General features: G+C 39.8%; 3 protein-coding genes across 3 annotated transcripts; 1 reads left to right on the top strand and 2 right to left on the bottom strand.

Moving 5' to 3' along the window:
• Nucleotides 1-869: 869 nt before the first annotated feature.
• Nucleotides 870-5728, bottom strand: LOC129737942 (splicing factor 1). Its single transcript, XM_055729113.1, has 6 exons — nucleotides 5521-5728; nucleotides 4882-5411; nucleotides 4653-4817; nucleotides 3999-4074; nucleotides 2284-2436; nucleotides 870-2217 (listed from the first exon to the last, which is right to left on the bottom strand). Exons 1-6 carry the CDS (start codon nucleotides 5619-5621, stop codon nucleotides 1095-1097), a joined length of 2148 nt encoding a protein of 715 aa, XP_055585088.1. The 5' UTR covers nucleotides 5622-5728; the 3' UTR covers nucleotides 870-1094.
• A 4897-nt stretch (nucleotides 5729-10625) lies between these two features.
• Nucleotides 10626-26883, top strand: LOC129753683 (protein abrupt-like). Its single transcript, XM_055749532.1, has 3 exons — nucleotides 10626-11301; nucleotides 21274-22206; nucleotides 25781-26883. The coding sequence occupies exons 1-3, from the start codon at nucleotides 11097-11099 to the stop codon at nucleotides 26386-26388; spliced, it is 1746 nt and encodes a 581-aa protein (XP_055605507.1). The 5' UTR covers nucleotides 10626-11096; the 3' UTR covers nucleotides 26389-26883.
• On the bottom strand, nucleotides 17739-19434 carry LOC129753694 (uncharacterized). Its single transcript, XM_055749543.1, has 3 exons — nucleotides 19166-19434; nucleotides 18987-19093; nucleotides 17739-18687 (listed from the first exon to the last, which is right to left on the bottom strand). Exons 1-3 carry the CDS (start codon nucleotides 19267-19269, stop codon nucleotides 17831-17833), a joined length of 1068 nt encoding a protein of 355 aa, XP_055605518.1. The 5' UTR covers nucleotides 19270-19434; the 3' UTR covers nucleotides 17739-17830.
• Nucleotides 26884-27155: the final 272 nt, after the last annotated feature.

Genomic DNA, 27155 nt, shown 5'->3' with positions numbered 1-27155 from the left:
AAATTTGCCCGGATATTGTCCAGATTTTTGGTCGGCAAATTGAAATCAAATGCCCGGATTTTTTCAAGTTTTCATATAAAATTGCTCGGATACGTGCTGAAAAAATGTTGGCAACCTTAATTTGAAAAAGACTTTAAGAAAGCCCTTTATGCAACACAAGCATTTTCAATAAGAAACACAAAATAGATAGATAGACCACCTACAGAAAATGTTTGATTTGTCACGTTTTTCATGAAAAAAAACAACATTGAATTTGAAAAAAAAAAATATCATGCTTACCTTACGAAAAACGATAAGGCTGGATTGAAGTGGCCTGTGCTACGTGAATATGTTTTGATTGTTGATCACTTTCAGTCTTTCACCTGCACCCCACTAAAGTGGAGCAAGCAACGCATATTCCAAGTTTGGTGACCGCTGAAGCCGTTTTGTAGATGTTCGGCTTTAAGCAACACTCGAAATGAAACAGGACACGTCACTTTGCTTAGTTACTAAAAGGAACAAGTATGTATTTAATGTCGCGCGACCTTTTTTCGATACTCTTAAACGTTGTCCAACAGCTCCTGGATGATACAAACGGCTTATCCAGCGTAAAAAAAATGCCACACTGAATGGGCGGTGTTGTCAGAGCGTGTAAAAGTAAATCCGTGAAAAATCGACAATATGAATCTGTTTTTTTAAGTAATGCTAACGTCAATTTAATGGTTTAACTTCAAAAAATATCCTTTCATTTGCTCAACGAAGAAGCGAAGGTCTTCCGAATGTTTTAACATTTGATTTTTACCTCATGAAAAAAATAATTCGATTAAATTTTTGTTATAAGATATGCTTGCCACACTGCAATTCGGAACGCTTTAGATAGGAATAACAACTTCTTTAGAGTAGCAGTTTAGATCAAGCTATGTTTATATTGATTCGCTTTATCCAATTTGTTTTTTTTTTCAACCAATTTGGAAGATCAATTTAAGGTTATTATGACTGTCGGGATAGGGTCATTATTATGTCAGAATTAAGAAGTGTCCATACTTACGGATTTCCAAAAATGTATAAATAGTGAAATAAAATAGTTCAATTCTCTGGCCAGCAGCGTCTTTCCTCTAGCAGGAGGAAGGAGGCGGCGGCGGAGGAGGAGCACTCAGCAGATGTGCTGGTGGTAAACCGGCCGGCATCGGAGGAGGTTGCATGAACGATGATCCGTTGCCGTTGCTCCAAGAGGGCATTCCCACCGGGCTGGTTCCAGGGGGTGCTAGCGGTTGAGACACTCCAGGCGGGGGTGGCGGAAGGTAGCTGTTTTGAGGGAATCGTGGAACCGGAGCAGTACCCGGTGGAGCGAGATCGGAACCAGCCCCGCCGGGAGGTGGGGGCTGTTGATTCCAAGACATAAGCGGAGAAATTCCTGGGGGTGGCGGAGGCGGCCCCGGGAGAGGCGGCATGTTCCATTGCGGCGGTTGAGGCATTGGGGCAGCAGGTGGTGGAGCCAGGGATGGTTGGTGAGCCGGAGGCATGTGAGGCGTTTGCATAAGTGGTCGGGGGGCTTGACGTGGTTCGAATAGTCCATAAGTTCTATTCGGTGCGTTTGAATGCGAATGGCTAGTGGTTTCCGGCGGCGGACCTTCGCCAAGTTCAGCCATCAGGCTCATGTATTCTTCGTCGATTTTGGTTTGATTGTTGCTCGAAGGAGGACCTCCCGCTCCAGGACGTTTACTTCTACAATCCTTGGCTATGTGACCTGCTCCACCACAGGATGAACAGACCGTAGTGTTGGTAATATTTGGCTTATCTGGACAAAGCCAGGTTTTGTGCTCATTTGAGCCACAATTGGTACACCGAGGTCCATCCATTTCACGTAAAGTTCCATTAAGCTGGGCCAACTCTCTCAGCTGCATTCGACGGAGATCGTTGTGACCTTCTGGGACTTCAATACCCTGACGAATGACATCTTTGATGCGATCAACGGCTTTTTTCACCGATTCCGGATTGCTGGCCGTAATAAAGGCATGCAGGGGCTCATCCTCACCCGGCAATGGTTGACCATCTTTTCGTCCAACTTTGCCTTCCTTCACTGAACCCTTGCCACGAATTATGATCTTTGCTCCAGTATCCTTTTCCATTGCCTTCAGTGTGTTACCACGTGGACCAATAAGAAGGCCCACAAAATTGATATCAGGATGTTCCTCTTGGGGAATGAGAACCTTATCGCTTACCCGAATTATCGGTGGTCTGCAACGAGCAAACAAGCATGTGTTAGAAAATAGGTAAAATAACAAATCCTGAAATATAACTTACTTGTAATCCGATGGCGGTTTGAACTCCGGATTCATACACTGCATACGTGTAATCAACTGGTGCCGCTGTTCTTCCAGCTTCTTCCTAGTACGGAATTCACGAGTGTTCAACCTCTTGCCATCACTGCTATAGATCGGTTCTGGCGACGGAGATCTGTTTGAGAGTGGAATAAAAATAAAAGAAACAATACAAACCATCGTTATAGTTTAAATTCTTTCAGTTGAAACATAAACGAGAAAAAGATAAAATTGTAAAATTAATTAGCATTTTGATTATTGTACACTTTCTGTGATCGTCAATTAAATAAATGCTGTCTCAAAAGGGAAAAAGAAAATTCGTTAGACCTTTGATTTTTGATTTTTGCCTTTGTGTAAATCTCTTATTACAAAGAAAATGATTTGGAATTAAGAGTGGGAGATTTCCTGTGACATCGCCTGTAGGAACCTACAAAATTTTGCATTAGTCTTTTTCTATTAGTTTAAGAAGGTTGGCAATTTTTTTTAAATAATTTTTTCAACCTGAATGTAAAACTGAGCTGTAAAACAAATTGTTCATTATTTCTCAACATTCTCGAGCTGGGAAAAGAGAAAAGAAACCATTATTAACGGTTTTTTTGTGAACTATGTGTACGGAAATGGGGTTCATACTCTATGTGACTTGGTGTCGTTGGCTACGTTGGGTCACTTTTATTAACTTTGGGACAATTCCGTTTACCGTCCCTTCAATTTTGCGATATGCCGGATAATGGTTCTACGGAAAAACCTAAACATGATTATTAGTCATTCCAAAAATTAAAATAGACCAATTAAGGATATGATTTGTTTCGCTTAAAAGTCACTATCGATTTTGCACAACGTTCGACAATCTAAATGTCGAATCCAAAAATATTTCAAAAACTGTTCTATTTACTTAATAACTTTTCATTTCATTTACACGTAATTGTTTACCATCCACAGCTTGTTATTTCACGTGTAGCAGGAAGACAGCTTTCTGTGTTTTTTTTTTTAATTTTCTGGATCACATGTGTAGGAGTCGCTTCAAGTAGAGAAATGATTAGTGAAGTCATTATAATTATTATACTTCTTGCTTACAACTAACCTAATAAAAATATGTCTTGACAGTTTGGGTTTAGCATTCAAAAAGAAGAATCTGTTTCTATTTTGATGAGACATTTTTTTAAACCTGATTTTTATTTTTATTTTTTCTCCATATTTCAAAAAATTCAAAAAGGTAGCTTTCTGTTTTAAAAGTACTAGTACTAAATTCCTCTTTTTACATGCTTTATTCAGAAAAGAAACTTCTAAAACCTTCGGTTTGGAAAAAAAAACATTTTCTTGAGCGCGTGATAGAGCTAGTGTAGAGAATTATGCTCATAAAAGGCTAGAGAAGTCGTGAATTGTACCTCAATGATTTACAGCACTTTAGCAATTTTACTTCGATTACCTACTTTTTAATTTATAAACTGTTCAAGTGAAATCTTTAAAATTGAATTGAAAACAGCTAAAAAAACATAGTGAAGCTGTTTCAATTAGTATCAGTAAAACCTATTCATATAACGTTAATTTAGAACAGCTACCCAAAATCTTCAGTTATCTCACTTGGCTGAAAGAACTTTGTTAAATTTGTGCAATGTTCATTTATATCCTTTTAAATGTTATGCAACAAATCGCTACGTTAGCTATTGTAAAATAAACTTAGGAATAGTGATTTCAAACCTTTCTTCCGGATTCTGCGGAATCATCAGATCGCCCGTTCGTAACCGTCGGCTCAGTTCTTCGATTTGCAGTTGCACTGTTATTGTTGTTGGCGTTGATTTTTATTGAAATGAAGATTGACGATTTTCAAAAGAGATGGATAAGTCCATTTTGGCACCGTACGTATGAAATGAGAGCAAGAAACAAATTAGAATCGAGGGTAAACCCCCCGTTGTTAGATTATTGATGTTTTTGATAGTTGATAAAATATTTAAAGATGTACTGAAATGTTCAAGTAAACTTCAACCGATAAGACGAGCCATATTGTTTTCTGGTCGATAACGTCTTGTGGTAAGTACTTACGACGACAGGAGAAAATCTGAAATACCACTAGAAGACCTCGGCATGCTGTTACAGATGACTACCCTAAGAAGCTTATTCGATGGAGCTAATTTGATAGTACTGGACCATATCATTAGTAGGAAGAAAAAGCATTTGTCATTATTATGGCCAGTCATACTATAGGGTCATGTGGTTGTGAAAAAAATCACCCCTTCGTCGATCTGTGCATCTACGTTGGTGTCCTTTTCTCCTTCGAATGATGTTATACCGATGACCAGTTACCTAAAGCTGAAACGATACCCTGAAACAGTCATGCATGGTTGATTTTCTCACCTAAATAGGCTTCCTGTTGGTCCTGGGTCATGCCCGCTGGTAAAATAGTAGGCATTCCGGGAATGAATGTTTTATCATGATCTCCTCCACCCCATCGGGACTTTTTCTTCTGGGCCCGGGACATGCTGCCATCATATCCACTTCCACTGGATCCTCCTCGGCTTGCTGAAATACAAACGATAAGTTAAACCGGTAAGAACAAAACAAAAAAAAGAAAGAAACTCCTTACCCCTTCCAGGGTCCGATGATTGACTATTTTCATTATGAGCTTCCAAAAGCGCCTTTTGAGCCTGAATATGTTGTTGTTGCTGTTGTATTTGCTGCTGTTGGTTGTAACTGTTCAGCAGATCAGCGAAGCTCTTTGCGTTGGCCGCAGTTGACATCATAGATTCGATAACGTTTTGCGTAAACTGTATATCCTTGTAGTCATAAGCCGAGCTACTGGCCACTTCCTGGTCCCTACTGGGGGCCCTTAAACCACGGGATGATCCAGCCGCCTCAGCAGTACGACTACTACCGCGATCGTAACGATCCCGTTCGCGGTCCCTCGATCGTCGCTTATCGTTATCGTAACTTTTCGAACGGCTGCGACGCCGTCGATCCCGATCCCTGGACCGACTGCGACGACGATCTCTGCGAACTCTTTCAAGTTCCCGGTCACGGTCTCGATCCCGATCTCTTTCTCGGTCACGGTCTCTATCCCGTTCCCGATCCCGATCGCGGTCCCTATGATGTCTGTCCCGGGAACGTGAACGATCCCTAAAATAAGTTAATAACCAAATCAACTTCCGATTTCTCGTAAAGGGGGCAGAATCCGAAAAAAAAATTCAAAATGGCCGAAACGCTACATAATTTGTTGAATACTTACCGCCGTCGGTCTCGATCCCTATCTCGGGATTTTCCACGCGAATGACCTGATTCCTCATCGCGATCGCGGTCCCGATCCTTATCCTTGTGTTTGGAAGTCATTTCAACAACCGGAAATCTGATTTATTGATGATATTTGACGATCGAAACAACCGCACCACGAATCTGCAGCCGCGAGTTGAAAAGAAAATTTGTGACGTTTAACACCTGAAGCCAGTGTTGCCGGTTCTATTTTGAATTAACAAAATTCTTATGCCTTATCGGTCAAAAACTTCAAAATTGCACCCTTAGAAAATCTTACACAAAAGTATGTGAAAAGAAGCCAAAACAACCCGTAAGTGCAGGAAGCCACCAGTATGTAAAAATGGTTGTACGAAAAAGTATGTAACATAGGCTGGTACATACCAGTATGTAGAAAGTACGCAAAAGAACGTAGAGCTCTGTGAACTGAAAAGTATGTTAAAATCACGTAGGAAAAAACCAAAATTCTTATTCGGAATAGTCCTATTTGCCGCTGATAGTGTTCGTCATATTATGCCTGTTGTTTCACCAACACTTTTCAGTTTTGGGACAATCAACCTCAAAAACGACCATGTGTATAAATCGGCTGCCCGTTTTTTGTACCGAGAGTTTTTGAGGTTAATTGTCCCGTCTCATCTGTACACGCTCAGCAAGTGTGCGTAAGAAATGTCAAAAACAACTCTATTAAGGAGCAGGGATATTTTCTTTCAAATTGATTGAAATTTGGTTTTAGTATGATAATTTATTGTCCACCAATTCAAAAACAACTTAAGATTTTGTAGTTAATTGATTTCATCGTTTCCGGCCAGTTTTTTTTTGCAAACTTTCTCCGCTTCATCCAAGAACTCCGTTTTTTCGTTGGGGATTGAATTGGCCATATCATGATGGAAACTGTTATAATCCTATTTCGAATATGATTCTTGATCATCGTGGATCGATGATGGTTAAATGTCAAATGATTATTAGAACAGAATAAAACCTCTTTGGAGATAAAGTCTCGATCTTTCTGATCTGTGACTCCAAGCTAAACACACGCGTTTTCATTTCGTTTTAGTGGCGACGAGCAAAAAAAAGTGGAAAAGTTTTACGGTTGAAGTTGTGCTTCAATTTTGTACGACCGAGTTGATTAGAAAGTGTAAGAGTTCTATTTGTGTAATGCGAAAATCGTGACAAATAGTGTATTTTATGTAATGAAGCTATAATTCAATGGAAATGGTTTTTTCGCCATTTTTGTGAGCTTAGTTATCGGAGGAGAAGAATCAAAATTTTAGAAAGGCAAGTGTGTAACATTGTTTCTTTGTTCTTTTTTTAATTTCTTTCAGCAGGTGGTCCTGCATCGGTAGCTTCACATAGGTGGTCCCGCATCGGTGGTCCTAGGTTTGCGCACAGGTTTGCGGTAGTTACCGGAAGTTTCCGTTCAGTGGAGGTCCTGTGAGAGCTAAGGTCAGAAGGATCGTGGAACAGGAAACGGTTGAGAACACCAGGAGTGGACAGGTGGTGTAAGTGCTTTTGTTGAGTTGTTGGTTGGTCGTTGTGGAGCGGACGAATTCGATTGTTCTCATAAGAACTGAAGCGGGCGAATCAAATTGATCGCCATTTTGAATCGATCTTTTGGAGTAAGGTGGTTCAACTTGATTGGTGAGTAAGTTTTTTTTAATAATTTTAAATTGATTTTAAATTGATTCATAATCAATCAGATGGCGAATATTATTGGTTCCATAGAGGCATACGTGCCTGGAACTTCCTTTACAAATTATGCGGAACGTTTGACATATTTTTTTGATTACAACAAAGTCCCAGAAGAACAAAAGAAATCGCTTTTTATAACCTTGAGTGGTTCGACGGTTTTCGAGGAGTTAAAGTTGTTGTATCCCTCTAGTAACATTGCGGATCTTGCTTATAATGAAATTATAAAGAAGTTAAAAGAACGTTTTGACCGTGTCGATAACGAGATGATGCAGCGTTACAAGTTTAACACTCGTGTACAAGGTCTTTTATAAAAATCCAAGAAAGCATGAAATCGAAAAATGGGTTGAAGCGAAATACGTTAAAAGAGTCTCTAAAAATGTATTTCAGGTCGCCGTTGGAGGGATCACTGTGAACGCTCACAGAAATCAGCTGAAATCATTTCCAGCAAAGAAGACTAAAAACAACGTGATGACTTTTTTCGGCAGAGAAGGAAAGCGTCCCAGGATGGTCTCAGAGGACGATGAAGATGGACCGTTCAGAGGATTCCCGGACCCTTTGATGCCGGCAGTGAAGAAGAGAACGGATGAAGGATATCTTAACCTGAGGCGTTCAGAACGTTTAAGAAAAACAAGAATGGATAAAGATTTCGTGTACCAATAATGCGAATCGAAGAAAAAAAAGAAAGCAAAATGTTTTAAAATTTTGTTTTAAGTTAGTGAAATCGAAAATTGAATTAGTAGTTTTCTTTTCTTAATTAAAAAAATGAATTAAATTATAATTTGTAATAAGTAACTAAAAATGCGAGAATTGTTATAATCCTATTTCGAATATGATTCTTGATCATCGTGGATCGATGATGGTTAAATGTCAAATGATTATTAGAACAGAATAAAACCTCTTTGGAGATAAAGTCTCGATCTTTCTGATCTGTGACTCCAAGCTAAACACACGCGTTTTCATTTCGTTTTAGAAACCACCCGGACGAGATTGGCCACACCAAAACATCGACGCTTGAGCAGGTGTCCTTGAGGTTCAACTTCTGGGACAGGGTGTGATTCAACAGTCGATTGGGTGTTGAAGTTGTAAATCCTATTAAAACAAAAAATGGTTAGCAAAATTCTTTTAAAAAAAATAAAGAAATATTACCCCTGCTTTTTAATTTGCTTGGTTGAGGCCGCAACTATGGTAGAATCAGATTGCGGAATCATATTTGATGATAGCGTTTTATGACGCTTCTGGCCCCAGAGGAATCCAATAACTATCCTGAAATTATGGAGATGAACTGAATAACACATACAGCAGAAATGAAGGTTACCAATCTTACCGAGAGAAACGGAAAAATTTTGAAGTTTTCACAGACTTACAGTCAGTTCTGCAAAAGTTGTTGCTTGCGCGCGAGTAGGATGTAAATAACAGACTGACTCCCTGGTGGTGCGAGTAAGAAAGAAAACGCCATCAACCACAAATTTACTGAAATTACAGTTCTTTCTACAGAAAGGGTTTTGTAGAACAGAAAGAACTGACAAAGTATGTTATTTCTGGAACTCACTTCTACGTAAAAGTTGTCGAACTTCAAATTATGTACTTTTTACATTACCAATATGTACAATTTTCTTAGAGTGTGGTTTATCATATACACTGAAAATCGAAAATACCCAAACTTGAGAACTGCCACCCGCCAAACCTGAGTTCGATATTGACAACTCATGTTTGTGAAAAAATCACAGCTTGAAAATAAGCCAAACTTGTCCTTCAAGCGGAGAACTGTTTTTTTTGGGGGGTTTTAGTTGTAAGCGAATCTGATTCTATTACCTCCATCGTGGCAGATTTAGGTTTGGGGGGTAAGTTCAAAGCGGAGAACTGTTTTTTTTTGGGGGATTACTTTTATTCCCGCTCCGTTCGCAGAAAGTCTCGCATATACGATGATGTAGCTGCCTCTCTCAACAAATCTTCGATAGCCGAGCGGTTAGCATCCAGTGATGGTAATCGCAGTGCCATTGCAGGTATGGGTGTGATTCCTGTACCTGCACTATTTTTTTTTTATTTTGATTTCCATTTTATAGCGGTATCAGATTTTGGGGGATGAGTTCTCCTTTAAGAGCTTAACTTTGGGCTAAGCCACCATAAGCCAAACCTGTAGGGAGGGAGTTTCATTCGGGTTGGCGGGGAAAGTTCTCAAGTTTGGGTATTTTCGAGGTTCAGTGTAGACACTATAATTTCATATAGTCTGGCAAAGAGAATAACGAGAGCCAATCGAACTGTCATTCGCCGGAGCCAATCGAGCAAACTTTCTAAATATTGGAAAATCATTGTCGAAGTATTGTGACTCACAAAGCTTTCTGGCTTTTTGATAACATTAACTGGAGATAAATTGAGCTAAATTTGACAATTTTTTTCACCTATAGATCATAATATATTTTTCAAAAGCGATTTCGAGTTGAAGTGACAAACATAGCATGTAATTTACGAATCTGAGAAACTATTTTTTATTTTGCAACTGGAGAGAGTTATGAAGAGCTTGAACATTATCGTAGAATGCTCGATTGGCTCTGCGGGAATGACAGTTCGATTGGCTCCCGTCATTCTCTTTGCCAGACTATATGAAATTATAGTGTCTATAGTTTGTCATACTCAAAAAAAATTTAAAAAAAATTAATTCACGTGATATACAAATTATTATTTCAAACCCAAAATTGAGTTTTGGTTCAAAACAGTAGCGACAGTTCTAACATGCCAACTCAAAATGAAGTTCGACGAACCTCAATTTGGTTTTTTTCATGATGGCTTTATTCGTTACTTCTCCCAAGTCCAAATTGCAGTTCGCCAGCCGAACTCAAAATCATTCTTTGTATTTGTGGGCTGTTAATTTCCAGGGAATGAATGGCAGATTTGCGTGTTTGGAGTGACCACTTAAGTTGATCTATAAGAAACAAGTTAATGACATGTGATGAAAATGCTTCTGAAACCACTCTAATCGATAATTTTTAACATCTCACAAACCCATCTAACTTTCTATCGCGCCTACTGAAGTTCTTTTTTTTTACCGTGCTTGTTGAACGATGGCCGATAAGCAGCGTTGCCAGATTGCAAACGCGTAACGGGCAACGATGCCGATAAGGCAAATTCTGCACGCGGTTCCCGCACCAACACAAACACATTTTATGCTGCGTGCGAACATCCCACCAAAGCGAAAACCGCGTTGTTTATGTTTTCATTCCTTATCAGTGCTTTCTGATTGGTTCTCCTGTTCCGAACGTTTCGACCGTTGTCTGCGGTGTGAGTAACATGCTTTTGTGGCAAGTGCATTTCAGGGGTGCAATAAAACCGTGTGAACTTCTCATGTTCCATCCTTTTTTTTATCACCGATTCATTCTTCACGCATGGATATTGTTATCTATGTTTATGCTTTGTCCGTGCGTAGCAAGTAGTTATGTCCGTTATCTTTACTTTCTCGGTTCAGCGTCTACCGCGTGCTCAACCGGTACGTCGGCTGGTGTTGGTGATGATGCATCTTTGTTCGTTCCTGTGTTGCCTGTTTCTCTTGGTGGATCGAGGAGAAATTGTACGAACATTGATCACTGATAAGGATTCGGTTCCCGAAGAAGCTCCGTTCGATTATTGACGGACACCTTATCTATCAACCGAAGGAAAATTCACGAGAAGAAAATTAACATCAGTTCGAATCAGTCTTAATTCGTTCGTCACCGGTTTTGGTCATTGTGCTAGGAAAATAAGTTTGTCGAATTCAATTGGTTCTATCAGGGCAGGGAATTCAAAGTATCCGATATAATAACAAAGTGAAGTTCATTTTCGCGAAAAGATTCGGTATTTAAAGTAAAACTGGGCTAAACTCTCCTATCAACAAAAATGATGGACGAATTTGCCTTGCGTTGGAACAACTTTGCCGACAACATTGCCAGTGGGTTCCAGAATCTGTACGATCGAGGCGATCTGGTGGATGTGACAATCGCATGCGACGGATATCTGCTGAAGGCGCACAAAATTGTGCTAGCCATCTGTAGCCCGTACTTCCAGGAAATGTTTGTCAGCAACCCTTGCAAACATCCCATAAGTAAGTGTTTTTCATTTTAAGTAGGGGAAAGTCGGGTAAAACGGACACCCTAAGGTAGAATCGCAATAGAAAACCAGATATTGCTATTTTCATCGCAGTTTTCGTGCAGATGTGCAGTTTAGGTTGTTTGCTATCGCATTAACCACTAGAATTAGTAAATTTCCTTTATCAAGACTGTTTTTTTAGACATCTAACAAATGCTTACAAATTACACTTTTCAAAAATGGTCGGGTAAAACGGACACTGTTCAGAAAAGGTACATTTTGCTGCAAAAATTGCATTAACTGTAGATCCGTACCCTGGGTTCCCATGGGTCACGGCGGCGGTGTGCATGCTTGTGATAATGATGGTTTACTATCATTGTCCTGAGAGGGTCGTTGCACACATCTTGTCAAGCATGGATCATAATATGACTCAAATTAGAAGGCGTGCTGGACACCTTTATTTAAATTAAATTAGCGGTAGGCTCAATGGTGTCCCAAATTTTCATGATCCATGCTGATAAGATGAATGGGAGTTGAAACACTTGCCCTCCCTTCCGTTGAACAATGGGAAAATTTTGTAGTGAAAATATCACATTTTATCGACATAAAGTGATACTTTTCAATAGGGCATAATCTGTTTGGTAAGGTAGTTAGCTAGTTTAGTTTCATAGAATTAGGATGTTTCAAGTATTGCTAGGTTAGGTATAGGTAATGGTATTCGTCTCCCCAATGCTCTAGAAAGTGTGCATTTGCGGTTTATGAATTTCGTTGGCTTATTCTTAAATCAAGCATTTTACAAGAACTAGGGGCTCATTGGACGGGAATGCTGTTTTGACAAATATGATATTTCAGTTTGTAATACACTTTCGACATTTGTTTTTATTTATTTATTTAGTTTTGGTAGATTTATACATTTTTCGGTTAGGATTGAAATTCATAAATCGAAGTTTAAAATAGAAAATATGATTTCGATAAGCAAGTATGAGGCGGGGTACTACTTGCCGTGAAGTCGAATCTTCCAGCGCAGTTCATCGACAACAATTCCTGGTGCGATCTGGAACTTGTATGGATTCGCATTGATCTTGTAGACCGGAAATTGTACGTATGTGTAGTGTATCTGCCACCCGATCGCTCAAGAGATGTTGCCCTCGCCGAGTCGTTTTCTCGCTGCATCTTCGAAGTTAGCTCCTTCTGCGCTCCTGAAGATGACTTACTAGTCATTGGCGACTTCAATATGCCCGGTTTGAAGTGGTGCTCCATCCATGGCAGCTTTCTGTACCCAGACCCAGCACGCTCTACTTTTTCGGCGCCTTCAAACATCATATTGGACTCCCTGAGTGCAGCGACCTTGCGCCAGATCAACGATGTGGTGAACGAATACGGTCGTACGCTGGACCTCTGCTTTGCCAATGACGGACCTCGTTTACCGACCATCGAAGTCGCTCCTGCACCGCTTGTTAAAGTAGTCCCACATCACCCTGCTCTCATGGCATCACTCGAAGTAACTAGGCTGAACGCTGCAGTAGAAAAACCAGTGACCTTCTACCTCGACTTTAAGAACGCCAACTTCGATGACATCTCTCACATTCTAGGCACTATCGACTGGGTATCTGAGCTTGATCTTTCTAATCCCAACGCTGCCGCTGATACCTTTTCACACATTCTGAATTACGTCATCGATCGCCACGTCCCAAAACGCTCTAACAGCAGAAATATGCGAATCCCTTGGATCACGACTGAGCTGCGACAACTGAAGACGGCAAAAAGATGTGCTCTTCGAAACTACAAGAAGCATAAATCATCGCATACTAAGGATATATATCGTAAACTTAACTCCGTTTATAAAAAAGCCAGTGAACGTTGTTACCATAACTATCTACGTCGCGTACAACGTAACCTCAAGACTTGCCCAAAATCGTTTTGGAAACACGTAAAAAGTCAGCGGAAAGAACCTGGTATACCTTCAAACATGTTCTTAGACGGCATAACGGCGAACTCTGACCGTGGTATCTGCGATCTCTTCGCCCAAAAATTTTCCAGCATCTTCACTTCAGCTTCAACATCCTCAGAACATATAGATAGCGCTGTCAGGAACGTTTTGCCATTGGGCTTCTCAATAAATGGTATTGAAATCGAGGAGGCAGCCATCTCTAGAGCAGCAGCGAAGCTTAAGAATTCCTTTTCTACGGGCCCGGACGGGATACCAGCTGCTTTTTTAAAAAGTTTCATGCCTGTCTTGCTGACCCCTATTCGGCTCATTTTTCAAGCTTCGCTAGATAGAGCCACCTTCCCTCTACTATGGAAGGAAGCTTACATGTTCCCGGTACATAAAAAAGGAGATAGAAGAGATGTTAACAATTACCGTGGAATCTCTGCCTTATGTTCGATTGCCAAACTATTCGAATTGGTGGTTTTGGATCCTTTCTTCACGTACTGCAAAAATAACATCTCCAATGATCAACACGGATTCATGCCCAAACGCTCTACGACAAGTAACTTGCTAACGTTCACTTCTTTTGTGCATGAAAGTTTTGTTGCCAAATCTCAAACCGATGCAATCTATACCGATCTGTCTGCTGCATTCGACAAGGTGAACCATGAAATTGCCATCGGTAAACTCGAACGCTTAGGATTCTGTGGTACTCTACTCGGCTGGTTCCGCAGTTATTTAACTGGTCGTAAATTGATTGTTCGAACGGGTGACACCTTTTCCAGGCAATTTCCTGCTACCTCCGGTGTGCCTCAAGGTAGCCATCTCGGACCGATTATTTTCCTAATTTACTTCAACGACGTGTTGTCACTCCTCGACGTCCCCAAACTTGGCTATGCTGATGACCTAAAACTATTTTACACCATAAACGACAACGACGACATCAATTTCCTGCAACGTCAATTCAACCTCTTCGCTGAGTGGTGTGACATTAACTGCCTGCCATTAAACCGCAGCAAATGTGCAATCATCAGCTTTTCTCGTAAGCGGCAGCCTTTAATTGCGGAGTACTTCCTCGGAGACGAACCCATCGCACGTGTGAACCACGTTAACGATCTTGGCGTAATCTTAGATCAGCGCCTGGAATTCAAGGCACACACCAACTATGTGATTGACAAAGCATCCAGAAGCCTCGGTTTCATTTTTAGAGTGGCGAAGGACTTCAAGGACGTGTATTGCTTGAAAAGCTTATACTGCAGCATTGTTCGTTCCATCCTTGAATACGCTTCAGCTGTCTGGTGTCCCTACTACCAGAACGGTGTCGATCGGCTCGAGACCATTCAGCGGCGATTCTTGCGATATGCCCTTAGACACCTGAACTGGCAAGACCCTTTTCGCTTGCCTAGCTACGAAAATCGATGCCGCCTCTTAGATATCGACACCCTTCAAGCCCGCAGACAAGCAACACGTGCCTCATTTGTCGCCGACCTCCTGACATCGCGAATCGACTGTCCCACGCTTTTGGAGGCTATTCCGCTTAGTGTACGACCCCGTGGATTCAGGAATCAGGATCTTCAATTGTACATTCCCTTTCGAATGAACAATTACGGAGCTAACAGCGCCCTCATCGGTGCAATGAAATCTTTCAACCGTTTTTCGGAGCATTTTGACTTCGACATTTCGAGGGATGTTTTCCGAAGAAAAGTGATTAGGGCCTTGAGATCCCCGTAGTTAGATTTAAATGTTTTGTTTTTAACCTTAATTTTAAGTAATCATTGGGATCAACATGTGATCCGTTGATCAGAAATAAATAACAAATAACAAATGAGTAGATAGTTCAGATCATTTATTTCGGGCATTTAAAAACAGGCACACGGTTTATTTGAATTGAACCCCTATCGTGTAGATTGAGTATTAAAGTTTGTTTGAGAAGTTGACCACAATTAGTGATAAGGTTTTAAAGAACAGCACTGTTATTTTCCTGTTCCGTTGATAAGTTGATGATATTAATAAATCTATTGCTATTTAACCTTATAGTTCATTGTTGATGAGTTTAAGAGACACCTTTTCTAGATTCTGTTTTTATGATATCCTAATTGAGTTATCGAATAACCATGTAGTCGCGTAGAATCAATCACTTGAATATATTTTTTACTTAACAAATCTATGATTATTTCTAAATCAAACTAGGAAGAATCCAAATTTATGGAAACGAGTAAGGTAGATGACAGGTAGGGAAAATTCAACTACGGTAAGATAGTGAACCCTTCTGACAATGATATCGAGGCGTTAGCATATGATATCATATTATTTGATACCATACTGCTATTGCTCGGTTGAATTGAAGGTTGGGTTAACTCGAAGTTCATATGGGGCCCACCAACCGTCCTAGTCCGTCGAGCACTATCTTAACGCTTCCCCTAAACTGGTGCTTCAGAACCCTCGGGCTCTGTTGCCGCTATCCTTTTCTAAACTATACTACTCTCATTTAAAATTTTCCTCTTCTGTCCCCCGTTCTGTTTTTCCTTTCCGGGTCAGCCAGGCGCTCATAAACCCATAAATAAAAAAAAAAAAAAAAAAAAAAAAAAAAATTGCATTAACTGTAGATATTTTTGTGAGTTAAGTATAAGAAAACGTTTTTAAACCAAAATGGAACCAACTAGTCCGAGTCCAGAAGCGAAACAGTGTGGTTTCGGAATTCCGTATTTTATAGGCGCTTTCTTCACCGGAGATCCTGTTTTTACAGTTTTTATGGCCTGTTCGAGATGTTGAGTGCTTTTCGACTGGCAATTGCTCTTGCCAAGGACTTCTGAAGGCATATGGAGGATCAAACTGATGAAAAATTTAAAATACCTGGAGAAACTTATGTGTCCGTTTTACCCGACCTTGAGGTGTCCGTCTTACCCGCCTTCGCAACTTTTTTTTTCTAAACAATTGAAGTTCAAGCCCTTTGACCGAAACTCGCTGGATTTCCTCCATAAGGTTAAAAAAGCCTAATAAACACTCTTCCTTTGAAAACGGTTGATATTTTCGAAAATTTTGCGAGTTATGAACTATTTTACGAGGAGAGAAAATTACATCAAATAATGGATTCTCAAAGTTTTTGTTTGTTTTGTTTACTTATATGGGACCTTGCTTGCAATAAATAAACAAAGGGTCTCGAAAGTGTTGATACACTCAGGTGAACATATTCCCATCATTAGATTAGTGCCAAACATTGTAATTCTCGAAATATTGAAAGTGTCCGTTTTACCCGCTGTGTCCGTCTTACCCGACTTTCCCCTACCAGTTATATTTCCAACATCACTTAATTTTCTTCATTTAATGTTTTGAATAATGGCAGTGAATCCTCTGCATAGGGCTTCAGTCTTGTTTTCAGAAATAATAATCCTACTATTCTATTCTGTTTTTATATCCGTGGTCATTCACCCTCTACATTGGGGATCAAAATCAGAAAACAAACGAAGCTTTTCTTAAGTCCTTTAACGGTTAGTGCTAGAAACAATTCTAAAGATAAATCATTAACCAGGATTGAATCCCGGAAACTGTTATCGGATAGCAATATTTTAATGGCATTTTTTAGAAATATGTTTGTTTTTTTTGCTTGAACTTAGTCTAACATTCAAAAATGTATCAGTTAGTCAAATGTAGAATAATTAATAAAAATCACGTATTTTTCCACGCATTATTTATAATCGGACTCACGCTCTGGTCCGATTAGCGAGCGACCAACTGTACTTTATCAAGTTAATCATGGAACTGTGGTAAATAAAGCATTTGATATGTCGATTTTAAATGAGATCCTATTCCTCGTAATGAGTTGCAATGATCTATCTGATTTCGCCGATCTGAGCTAAATGCGATCTTTGATCTAGTGGCCAGATTCCTCATCTATATGAAAATAGATTTTTCATTAATATTTCGCCGTATAACATTTAGTGCTGCTATAATTGCAGAGGTTTTTGAATTACAAATCAGAAAATCGAACTATGAGAGGTTTTTTAAAGATTATATTTAAACATACCTTTGGTTCATTAACTAAAAACAGTGTCGTGTTTGAACTAAATCTATCTTATGTTACCCGTATCGATTATTCTACAAACATTCAAGAAAATGTATTTTTGAATCTAACGATAAAAAATTTCATAACGGACCTTTATCTTATTCTATAAACGCTTTTTAGCATCCATGAATTAGTTATCGCTTAGAATCCAGCTACTTTTATAAAACAACAAATTCAGCATCTCAAAATCATTCATCGGTTAATCTGATAATTTACATCAAATAGTTCAGGTCTCTATGTAAATATTTTAAGTAAATTATTGTTTTTGAATTGATGATTAGCATTGTAAATTCAAATCAAAGTATTAGTCTTAAAATAGTAACTCACTTAATTTTATGTTTTCCTTAACTAGCAAATTTTGTAAAACGAAAAATAAAAATAAATTCATCTTAGTTTGACATTGATTTTAAAAAATATTACAATCGAAGATGGTTCAAATCCTTAGAACTAATAGTTTATAATCATACAATACAATCATTACAGAACGAATCGACCAAACGATCTGTAGAAAAAGGAGCACACAAGAAAGTAGGGTTTTGTGCAATTTCGACCTTAAATCAGTTGCTCTTTAGAATTCTCATTGAAAATGACGTAACTGGTTTGGGTCCAGTTGTGCAAGCCCCGGAGACATTCCGGCAGTTCGTCATCATGCAACGTGGGGTCGTTGTTGAGCAATGCCTTTGGCCATCTGGGGCCAGGGGCAGCTGCATCTTCCGGCTGTTCGGGATCAACCATGATTGCGTCCAAATCGTCCGGCAATGTTTGCTTTCTTCTATGGCGCGGCATTACCGGACTTTGAAGGTCTTGCATATCCGGCTCTTGACCCGCCTTTGAGGGTGTTGGCATTGAAGAACGCGTCGAATATGGAGCGTGTTTCCGCTGGAATAAATCTTCAAACTCTTCTGATGTACAGGAAACGCAATCAGGTGGCGGCTCGTGAACTTCCGCTTCGACCACCAGCACATTGCGATCGAGGAACGGGTTGATACTGTCCGGTATTTGACAGCTTGAATCGGGAATTATGGGATTAAAATGAATAACATTTGATTGGTTGGAACCAGTCTTTGGAACAACCATCATCGGGGTCAGACCGGTATTTTCCAACGGGATTACTCGATTAGGAATATCGATCGGGGCAGATATGGGCATTCCAGAGCCTGGATGAATGGGTCCCGAAGTTGAAGCTGCACTTGGTTTAGTAGGAGTAATCTCAGTGGCTTCCTTTTTGATGTGTTTTTCTTTGGGGGAATTCTTAACAAGTACCTCTTTTTCCTTGGTAGGTTTAGGTCGTTCAACTCTTTCCAGTTTGATGTACGCTTCATGTTGCTCGAACCAGATGGCGCGATCAATTGCCTGCATAACTCCACCCATGTGTCTGAGTGCGGTAGTTCTATCATAGCGACCAAATTCTGAAATATTAAGTAATTTATTGTTCATCAACTTCAACGCAGCCTGTTAGTTACGATTAACTTTATGGTCAGGTTAAGAAAAAGGGTAGTTAATGGCGTGTTCGTAAATTGATTTTTTCTATCGATGCTGGCGTTCGTAAATTAAACAAACTTTATGCAAAAACATTGGAAGGTGATTTAACATCTACCAAAAAAAAAAATCGATGCATCACCCAAAAAATCAGTTTACGAACATACCGTAAGTGTTTAGGTAGATGCGCAAATTACAACATTAAAAAAACGTCCCAGGGAAAACTTGCCTTTTAGAGCTTTTTCCACCTCACGCTTTTGTTCTCTCAACAATTTCGCTTCGCTACGTTCCGTGGAATTTGAACGGGACAGAAAATTCCGCACTTGTCCAAAAACGCTTGAAAAATTAAAAAAAATCCTCTTTAATTTCGCTTTTTCTAATCAAATTCAAATTTGTATAGCAACTAACCTCCTTTTCCTTGGTTGTCCGGATGCATTCGAATTTGGCGCTACGCCCTCTTCAATGAAGCGTACCTTTCGACGCCAGCAAAATCGGAAGCACGACGATGCCATTTATGCACTATTACGCAACTACGTTAAACTTCCACGTTTCACAACTTCACAACAGGTTAAATTACTTACGAAACTTTGGAAAATCAACTACACACCAGCTTAAAAACGGCACAATATTCAACTTAAGCACGAAAAAGGCACTAATCTGCGAGAAAACGCGTTACTTTTCTGAAGCTGAGCGAAAATTTAAATTTTCGTGGGTGTGGCAGTGTTTCCAGCCAGACTAGTCTGTTGAGAAGCTTCAGGGTTTTTGTTCTGTGAACGTTCTCCAATGCGGATGTTCCCATTTTTATTAGCATGGTTCATTAGTTCTAAATTAATTATTTTAAGGACAACTTCTGTAATTATACTTCTTATATTTTATGAGTATTTATTTATAGTATCGAATACAAGTTGGAATATACGAAAAGAGAAATAAAACGAAGGAAAAACCATTAATAAAAAGGAACTTAAAGAGTTTTTTTATCCATGTGTCAGGCCTTATTTCATTTGACGCCTACATGAACTCATTTTTATGTAGCATTAGAAACTTTTCGGCAATCGAGGAGATTGTTCCATGTTTTGCTCTATGAATCATCAAGCAAAGCCATAACAATGAGTAAATTAATCTTATTTGCGTACAGGATAAATTGACCGGTGACCCACCAGAGCAATGATTGGTAAACTGATATCCCTTCCAAGTACCTGCGTGCGATATAAAGGTTTGATTGAGTCATCCGAATCTAATTTCCTAACCGAGCGATAAACTGTGATAAACCCAATCCCACAGTAGTGGTCAATAGGATTGCAGTGTCCCATGACGACACAATCTTCGTTCAAGTGGTCCAACCAACTCCAGATAGTGATAAGAAGCACCCGAACTACCACACAAAAGTTCCCGTGATATACAACTTGTAGGAACAATGTAACTACAAGGGAGACAAGCATATCAAACAACAGACTACCAGCAGTAGATACAGATAGATAGATGGGTTTTGTCGATTTCCGATGCATAGTAGGAATTTTTTTTATCGTTATTTGTGTTTGTCCGTCTTAATGAGCAAGTCATACAAACCCGAACAGTCAGTTGACAAGAAGAGAAGCCATCAACTCTTATCTACAGGCTCAAGTGGCATAGTTTTCACGCTCGATTGGTTGCTCTAATCGATTATTACTTTCGTACATGAAAAATATTCGGCGTTTTTAAAATCCCCACCTCAAACTGCCAAATCGAAATTCAAAATGAGTGTAAAAATGTTTTATCTAATCGCTGCTTATCGTATTTTTGATGTCCGATATTCTTCCACCTATATGTAGGTGCTTGAATTGCGTTGTTCATTGATATCGTAAACGATTTTCGGGCGTATTTCCCATCTTGTATTCTTCTCTGCCACACCGGTCTCGATTTGGTTTTCTTATTCTTCATGATGAACCGATAAAAAGTGGTCGCCTTGGCGCGAATGAAACCGGGTCGTGCTCAAACGTTTTGTCGAGATTTCTGGAATTGTATCTATGTTATTCAATAGTTTTCAACACAAAAACTATGAACTTTAAATGTTTCATCTGAAGTTGTCACTGTTAATCGTACCAACATCTTACCATTTCGATGCTCTGTAGTCACATTATAAAACTAAGTAATTTTATAATAAGCAATACTCGCTGCTATCTTAGGTTAAGCTGTAGGTTAAGTTCAATTATCTGGAAACAACCCCTGGGTTCTTAACTTAAGGTGCTTAAGCGGAGCAATCGACCAATGAAAGCACACAAAAAATGTCCTAGAATTGTGACTGTTCGTTCTAAGCTAGTCGAGCTTGGGCACCACTGTTTCGAATAATGATAATATATTTGGTCACAGTTTGGGTATATGCCTTGCGCCAATTCGATTGTTAATTGCCCTACCTGTTTGTTATCGTGGCTTTCTGATTTTTACCTAAACCGGGCATTGTACAAGTGTAGGACCACGTGTTGTACTTATCGAAAGGCTGTAACCTATCAATCTTTTTTTTTATTTTTTTTTTCTTACAGTCGTACTGAAGGACGTCTCACAAAATGTCATGCAAGAGCTGCTACAATTTATGTACCAGGGAGAGGTGAACGTAAAGCATTCTGAGCTGCAGAGTTTCATGAAAATTGCAGAAACACTGCAAATCAAGGGACTGACAGCATCGCACAAGAATGATCGTGATCTTTCGTCACCAGCTGAGGCAGCGCCACAAAACCCAACGACAGCCCCCAACAACAATAACACCAACCAAACATCGGTAGCTAATCATCTTGGGTCTAAAGACATCACTGGGTCCTCCACCAGTCAACTGGACGCTATCAGACTTAATTCTTACCTTGCGGCAGCTACTAAAGATTCTCTGAAACGGGCCGCGGCGGATGCCTCGTTCTCAAGCGCTGAACAGTATCCCATACATTATCCAAAGAAAACGATAAAACGATCAACTGACAGCATAGATCAGGACAGCAACTCGGATTGCATGGATAATCTCAGTTCGGACGATGTATTCATACCCCACTCGCCGCAGGTTTCGATGGTCGAGCAATCCTCAAATACGTCACGACAGTTTGACACTACCGGTGTCAAACGCGAAAATATCAACGATTCATCCTCATCACCGCATCTTCAACAACAATCGAGTCCGACCAATCTGACAGCATCCTCGACAGCGACAGCGGCGGCTGCTGCCGCGGCCTTAAAACTGGGATTCTCAAGCACACCTACAAACCACCATTCGGCGGCGGCAGCGGCTGCGGCAGCACTCCATCCAATGTTTGGGGTCTTCGACCCAAACTCTTCCAGCTACAACAGCTTTGCTAGCAGTTTGGCGGCCGCTGCCAGCGGTGGAAACGGAGACAACGGTTCAATCGCTGGGGACAGCAAATCGATCGCCGGCAGTGAGTACTCGCAGGATTTTGGCCGGGGCATTCCCGGCCACATGGACATTCCCGCCGGTAAGTTGATAGGCTATCCTTAACTCTTTACTGATATGATTTTCATTCAATTTGTTTGCAAAATTGACTTCTACCGTCAATATTCACCCACAAGATTGTAACCAATGCCAATGAAAAATTATACCACCTGGGCCACCTTCCCCCGTGAAGACTTTTCATAAAAATATTTCTAATCTCCCAGTGCCACTCTGCACTAGGATTTTAAAACCCAACGACAAATCAACGGAGTATCTGAGCGATAATTCAACTACGACGCTAAACAAATCCGTATCAGTGCCGTTTCGTGTGCACTGACCTTTGAGCAGGACCTTTTCTGTACATCTTTCTGGCCGGCCTGTTGTTGCTTATTTATGATATTGAAGCAAAATGGTGCTGCTATACACTTGGAAATAAAACAACATCTCTGACACTTACATATACAAAATCTCCAAGGGATGCTTAATTGATGCATCTCCTCTCGGTACATGAAAACAAACTATTGATCAAGCTCATTGGTCCGTGATAGGCACTGTGCTGTGCTGTAAGCCAGCCGCAGACGGGATAAACCGACAGCCGCGCTTCACATTACATTCGAAACGGGTGGGTGATCTGGAGATGAAAACAAGTAGAGGAGGGGGAAGCACATGTACCGGGCACGTTCTCAAAATACCGATAATCGATCGATAGCTGGTTGGTACTGATGAAGCTTGCTCTCGTTTCCCGAGATTGAGCTGTAATAATTTTATTACAGCGAAAGACGGCGACGATTTGAGATTGCCTATCACATACATATTACTCATATATTGACTTGGCATCTATCTAGCGTCGTGTCCTCTTCTTGCGATCGTAGGCTGTTCTATACGTCCTATTCATGAGATTATAGAGTTGTGTCGAAGGTTTTTGGATGGTGATATGGTGATGCTGATGCCGCCGGTCTCCACTAAAGTAGACTAGAGCACATCCTGACGAAGAATCGTTATCGGAGAATGTTCGAAATAGGATGATGGGTAAAATGTATGTTTTCATTCAAATCCGATGCCAAAAGGCAAATCCTCAACGGGCTGGTGGTCGCGTTTTTTGTGTCTTCATCGTCCCGTGTTATCAAGAATGATGAGAGTTTAGAGGGAAAGAAGATGTTCGGAACCGGGCTAAGTGAACAGCTCGCAATCGAACGAGTGAATATGATCTTATTTTGCTTTGATGCCGTGTTGGTTGAGCAACAACGGTCTCTCGGAACAAAGTTCAGATAGCGAGCGCGTCTGCCGGAGGAAAAGAATGTCGTTTTGTTTGTACCCTATTAAGAGCACACAAAGGTTATCTATCGGGAGTTCTGATAATGGTTAAACAAATTAGCTCATCAATCCTCGGCATGTTTCTCGGAAAAGTATATCAAAATTTTGGAAAATGGGGGATTTTTTCTGTTCTGTTCATAGGTTATCGATTTAATTAGTTGCACCATTTTAATCTTTTGAGTTTTAACACTAGTATTGTGTTTTGTTGGGAAGGAAAGAAATATGTTTTGTGGTTCGAGTATTCCAGTTATTCTTTCCTAACAATCGAGCACATATTAGCAAATGAACAAGGAATCGAAGAAAAATTATTGGAATTTTTAAGAACAACGGAACTATTTAAGTGTATTTGAATTATAATTTTATTGGTAGTTATTTAATTTTCTTTTCTCTTTTTATCTTTAAGAAGCGAATAAATTGTAAATTTAAAGTTCTTTTAAAATAAATAAGATGAACAAACAATATTCCAGATATATTTGATAACGATCCAAATAAAAAAATATTCAAACTTAATCCCTATCTACGTAAACACGTTTTGCATTCGTGTTGCAGTATAACAAGATCTTATTCGAATAAATTATACTATTTTTGGAGGTCTAGATCGTGAAAGTTCGACTCTCACGGTTATCTTAATTGACGTGCATTCATTAGTGCAATTGGGATGCAGCTAAAATTTCACCAAACTTTTGACACGATCTGACGGGTTTTTCTTAAGGAGAGAAAGAATAAATTTTCGGTTCCATCGCCCATTGAATCAAAATTATTCAAAATAAATCAAATTCAGGATATCCATTCTTTCAAAATAAACTTTCCTAACAGAACAGGGAAATGGCAAACAGAACCTGTTAACGCACCCGTACCAAACACCAAGTCATCATAGGTGCGCCATAACTTCAAAATGAGATTTTACAAATTGCTACATAAAAGGGTGATTAATTATACTCAAAAAATAATCCGTACCTCCCTATTAAAATGTCCAAGCATCGCAGAGAAGGGAAACGGGAACATGAGAGAAACGTAATCATCGGTATAGATAGCGCGTGACCAACCAACAGCTCGGTGAATGGGCTGTCGATCGCAATAAAAGCCGCGACTTATCTGTTTCACTCCCCAGCCAGCCAGGGTTTATCGGGGAAGTCTTATGGTTTATCCTTTATCACCCACTTATCGATACTGTTTTTTTTCGTTTCGTCCGCGCTCAACTCAACAACGGTAGCTTGAACTGAAAGATTGATACCAAGAATGGTTGAAACTTTTTGTTTGTGCCCTGGTGAATCCGGGTGATAGACACTTGTATAAGCTGCGATAAGTACGTAGCTCTCTTCACTACAGACAGTTGCGGAAAGCTGTATTAATTGTCTTTACCAGCCCCAGCCAAATATGTAGCTTATCTTAACTAGCTGGTGAATTTATTAATAGTTGTAAGTTTTTAAGTTTATATATTTTTTCAACAGTTGTTCGAAATTGTTATGCTTATTCGTGTCACTGTTACGAAACTGGTTTGAATCAAAAGATGATCTATTCTATATCCAGACAATTTCAAAGGTCCTAAATAGTAACTATAAATATCAGGTTTGGCTCAATTTCAATAACGGCATTTTATTCTTTTTGATGTAGAAAAAAAATGGTATTTGGCCGTTGAATCACTTAAGATTCATTTTTAAAATATAGGGCAATTTGAAATAGATTTAACATTACTCAAGTTAAAAGACATACACCGTCTTAGCCGATTTAGGCTTTACAGACTGAATAAATTACGTGGACAACTTAAGATTAACATTTAACACCCAGTACCGAGATGGGAATCGAACCCATGCCATCAGTGGGCTAGCGATTACCGTCTTAACACGCTAACCACTCGACCACCGAGGCGTAGTTAGCCTTTCAGTTTAGCTACACGTTGCAAATAGTGGAGTTCACCCTAGTTTCTTGCTCCGAGAATTTCTTTGGGACTGGCTAGCAAAACAACCAAAATGAGCGTGCCGACGAACGTCACATTCATATTGTCGATACACGTTAAATATTTAATTTATTGAAAACAACAAGAAGATATCACATGAGATCACCACGTGTTGCTTTCAAATTTTTGGAGTACGTTCACAACACACAAGCCCGCTCTTCCATTCGGTAAAACGGGGCAAAACGCTTAATCATTAATCAGTATTCATTCAGCCAAAAAACTCAAAAAGTGAGCATTGGCGTTGGATTAAAATGTGGTGAAAATTTTGTGGTCTCTGAGTTAATTAATCAAAAACACTTAATTATAATACCTCATTCATGTCTTTTCGTCTTTTCCCCCTATACAGTGGCCCCCGGCGAAAAGTGGTTCCAAGGACGTTTACAGTTCATGCTCAGCCAACGGGGTAAACCGTTACTGGTACACGACGGGCATTCGTTCGGAATCCAGTACGTCCGCAAGGACAAGAAATACTGGCAGTGCAATCTGTCACGGAAGTATAACTGCAAGGCACGAGTCACCACGACCGACACAGGGGACATCATCGTCACCAACAACGAACACTGTCACACGGAAATCCGCCAACACCTGCGCAAAGACTACAAATCGATGAAGCAATTGAATGCCAGTTTGGCTGCCCTGAGGGCGCGTTCCCAGCCGGAGGGGGTCAGCTTGCTGGGGCTCGCTGTAGAGGCCGCAGCCACGCTGGGGAATACCTCGCTCAATTTGATCCAAGCCGGTAACATCACTACTAACTCCAGCAACAATTTAATCAACAATAACAATAATAATAGCATCAACCTAAATGCCAATAACAGTTCAAATTCGAGTGCCATACTGTTTGCGCAACAGCTAGCAGCGCATCCTTCGCATGAACAGCAGGAAGAACAGGAAACTAGTCTTAATTTATCTGGCTGGAAGCTGAAGAAAGAACCAACCGCACCGGGTAGTGAATGAATCAATATTGTATGTCAGAAACATTAATTACTCTATAGCAGATATATTCCAAAGAAATGAACCAAAGTGCAATTTAAGCTAAGAAAGCTCTCTTGAGCTTAATGTGTTGTGCTCTTCTAATGCTTAAGATATTATATGACCAAAACAAGTTATTTGACCGCGGAAATTTTTACTAACCTACATATGCTTAAGTGAATTGTTCCTCGTTGGAAGAAATTTATACTGTTAGTTTTTATATTGTTTCGTCTTGAAAGGACATACTAGCTCTTATTGAAGCCACAACATTCTGAAGACATTTAAATGACGCTCATTTGCTAGGTTTTTATTGCCACTAAAGGCAGCTTGAAAAAGAGATTAGATATGTTATAATATTAAAAGGTTTTAACTGGTAGAAGCAATGTAATTTTTGAAGTGCGTTAACATGTAATGAGTAAGAATATTTATAGATAAGATATTACACATAGTTTTTAGTTAAAATACACGTTTTTAAATCAATTTTCTCGCAGTCTTGTATTATGCCGTTCGATATTCAACAGCATCATTCTCTTACAGTCTTAAACCGTGAATATTTTTGGGAAACCATTATAGCATCAAGCAGCCACATAACAAACGGGATGTTGTATCTAAAAAATATAACGTCTGTCTGTGTTGGCATCATTGTTCTACCATTTCACTGAAAAGACATCACCTAATTATGCTAATGATAGCCAGAAATGGAATATTTCGTTTCCGGTCAAGAATTCGACGCCTTTTAGCGAACTTACTGT

This window comes from Uranotaenia lowii, chromosome 1 (genome assembly GCF_029784155.1).
Source record: "Uranotaenia lowii strain MFRU-FL chromosome 1, ASM2978415v1, whole genome shotgun sequence".
NCBI lineage: Eukaryota > Metazoa > Arthropoda > Insecta > Diptera > Culicidae > Uranotaenia > Uranotaenia lowii.
This window is presented reverse-complemented; position numbering and strand designations above follow the sequence as displayed.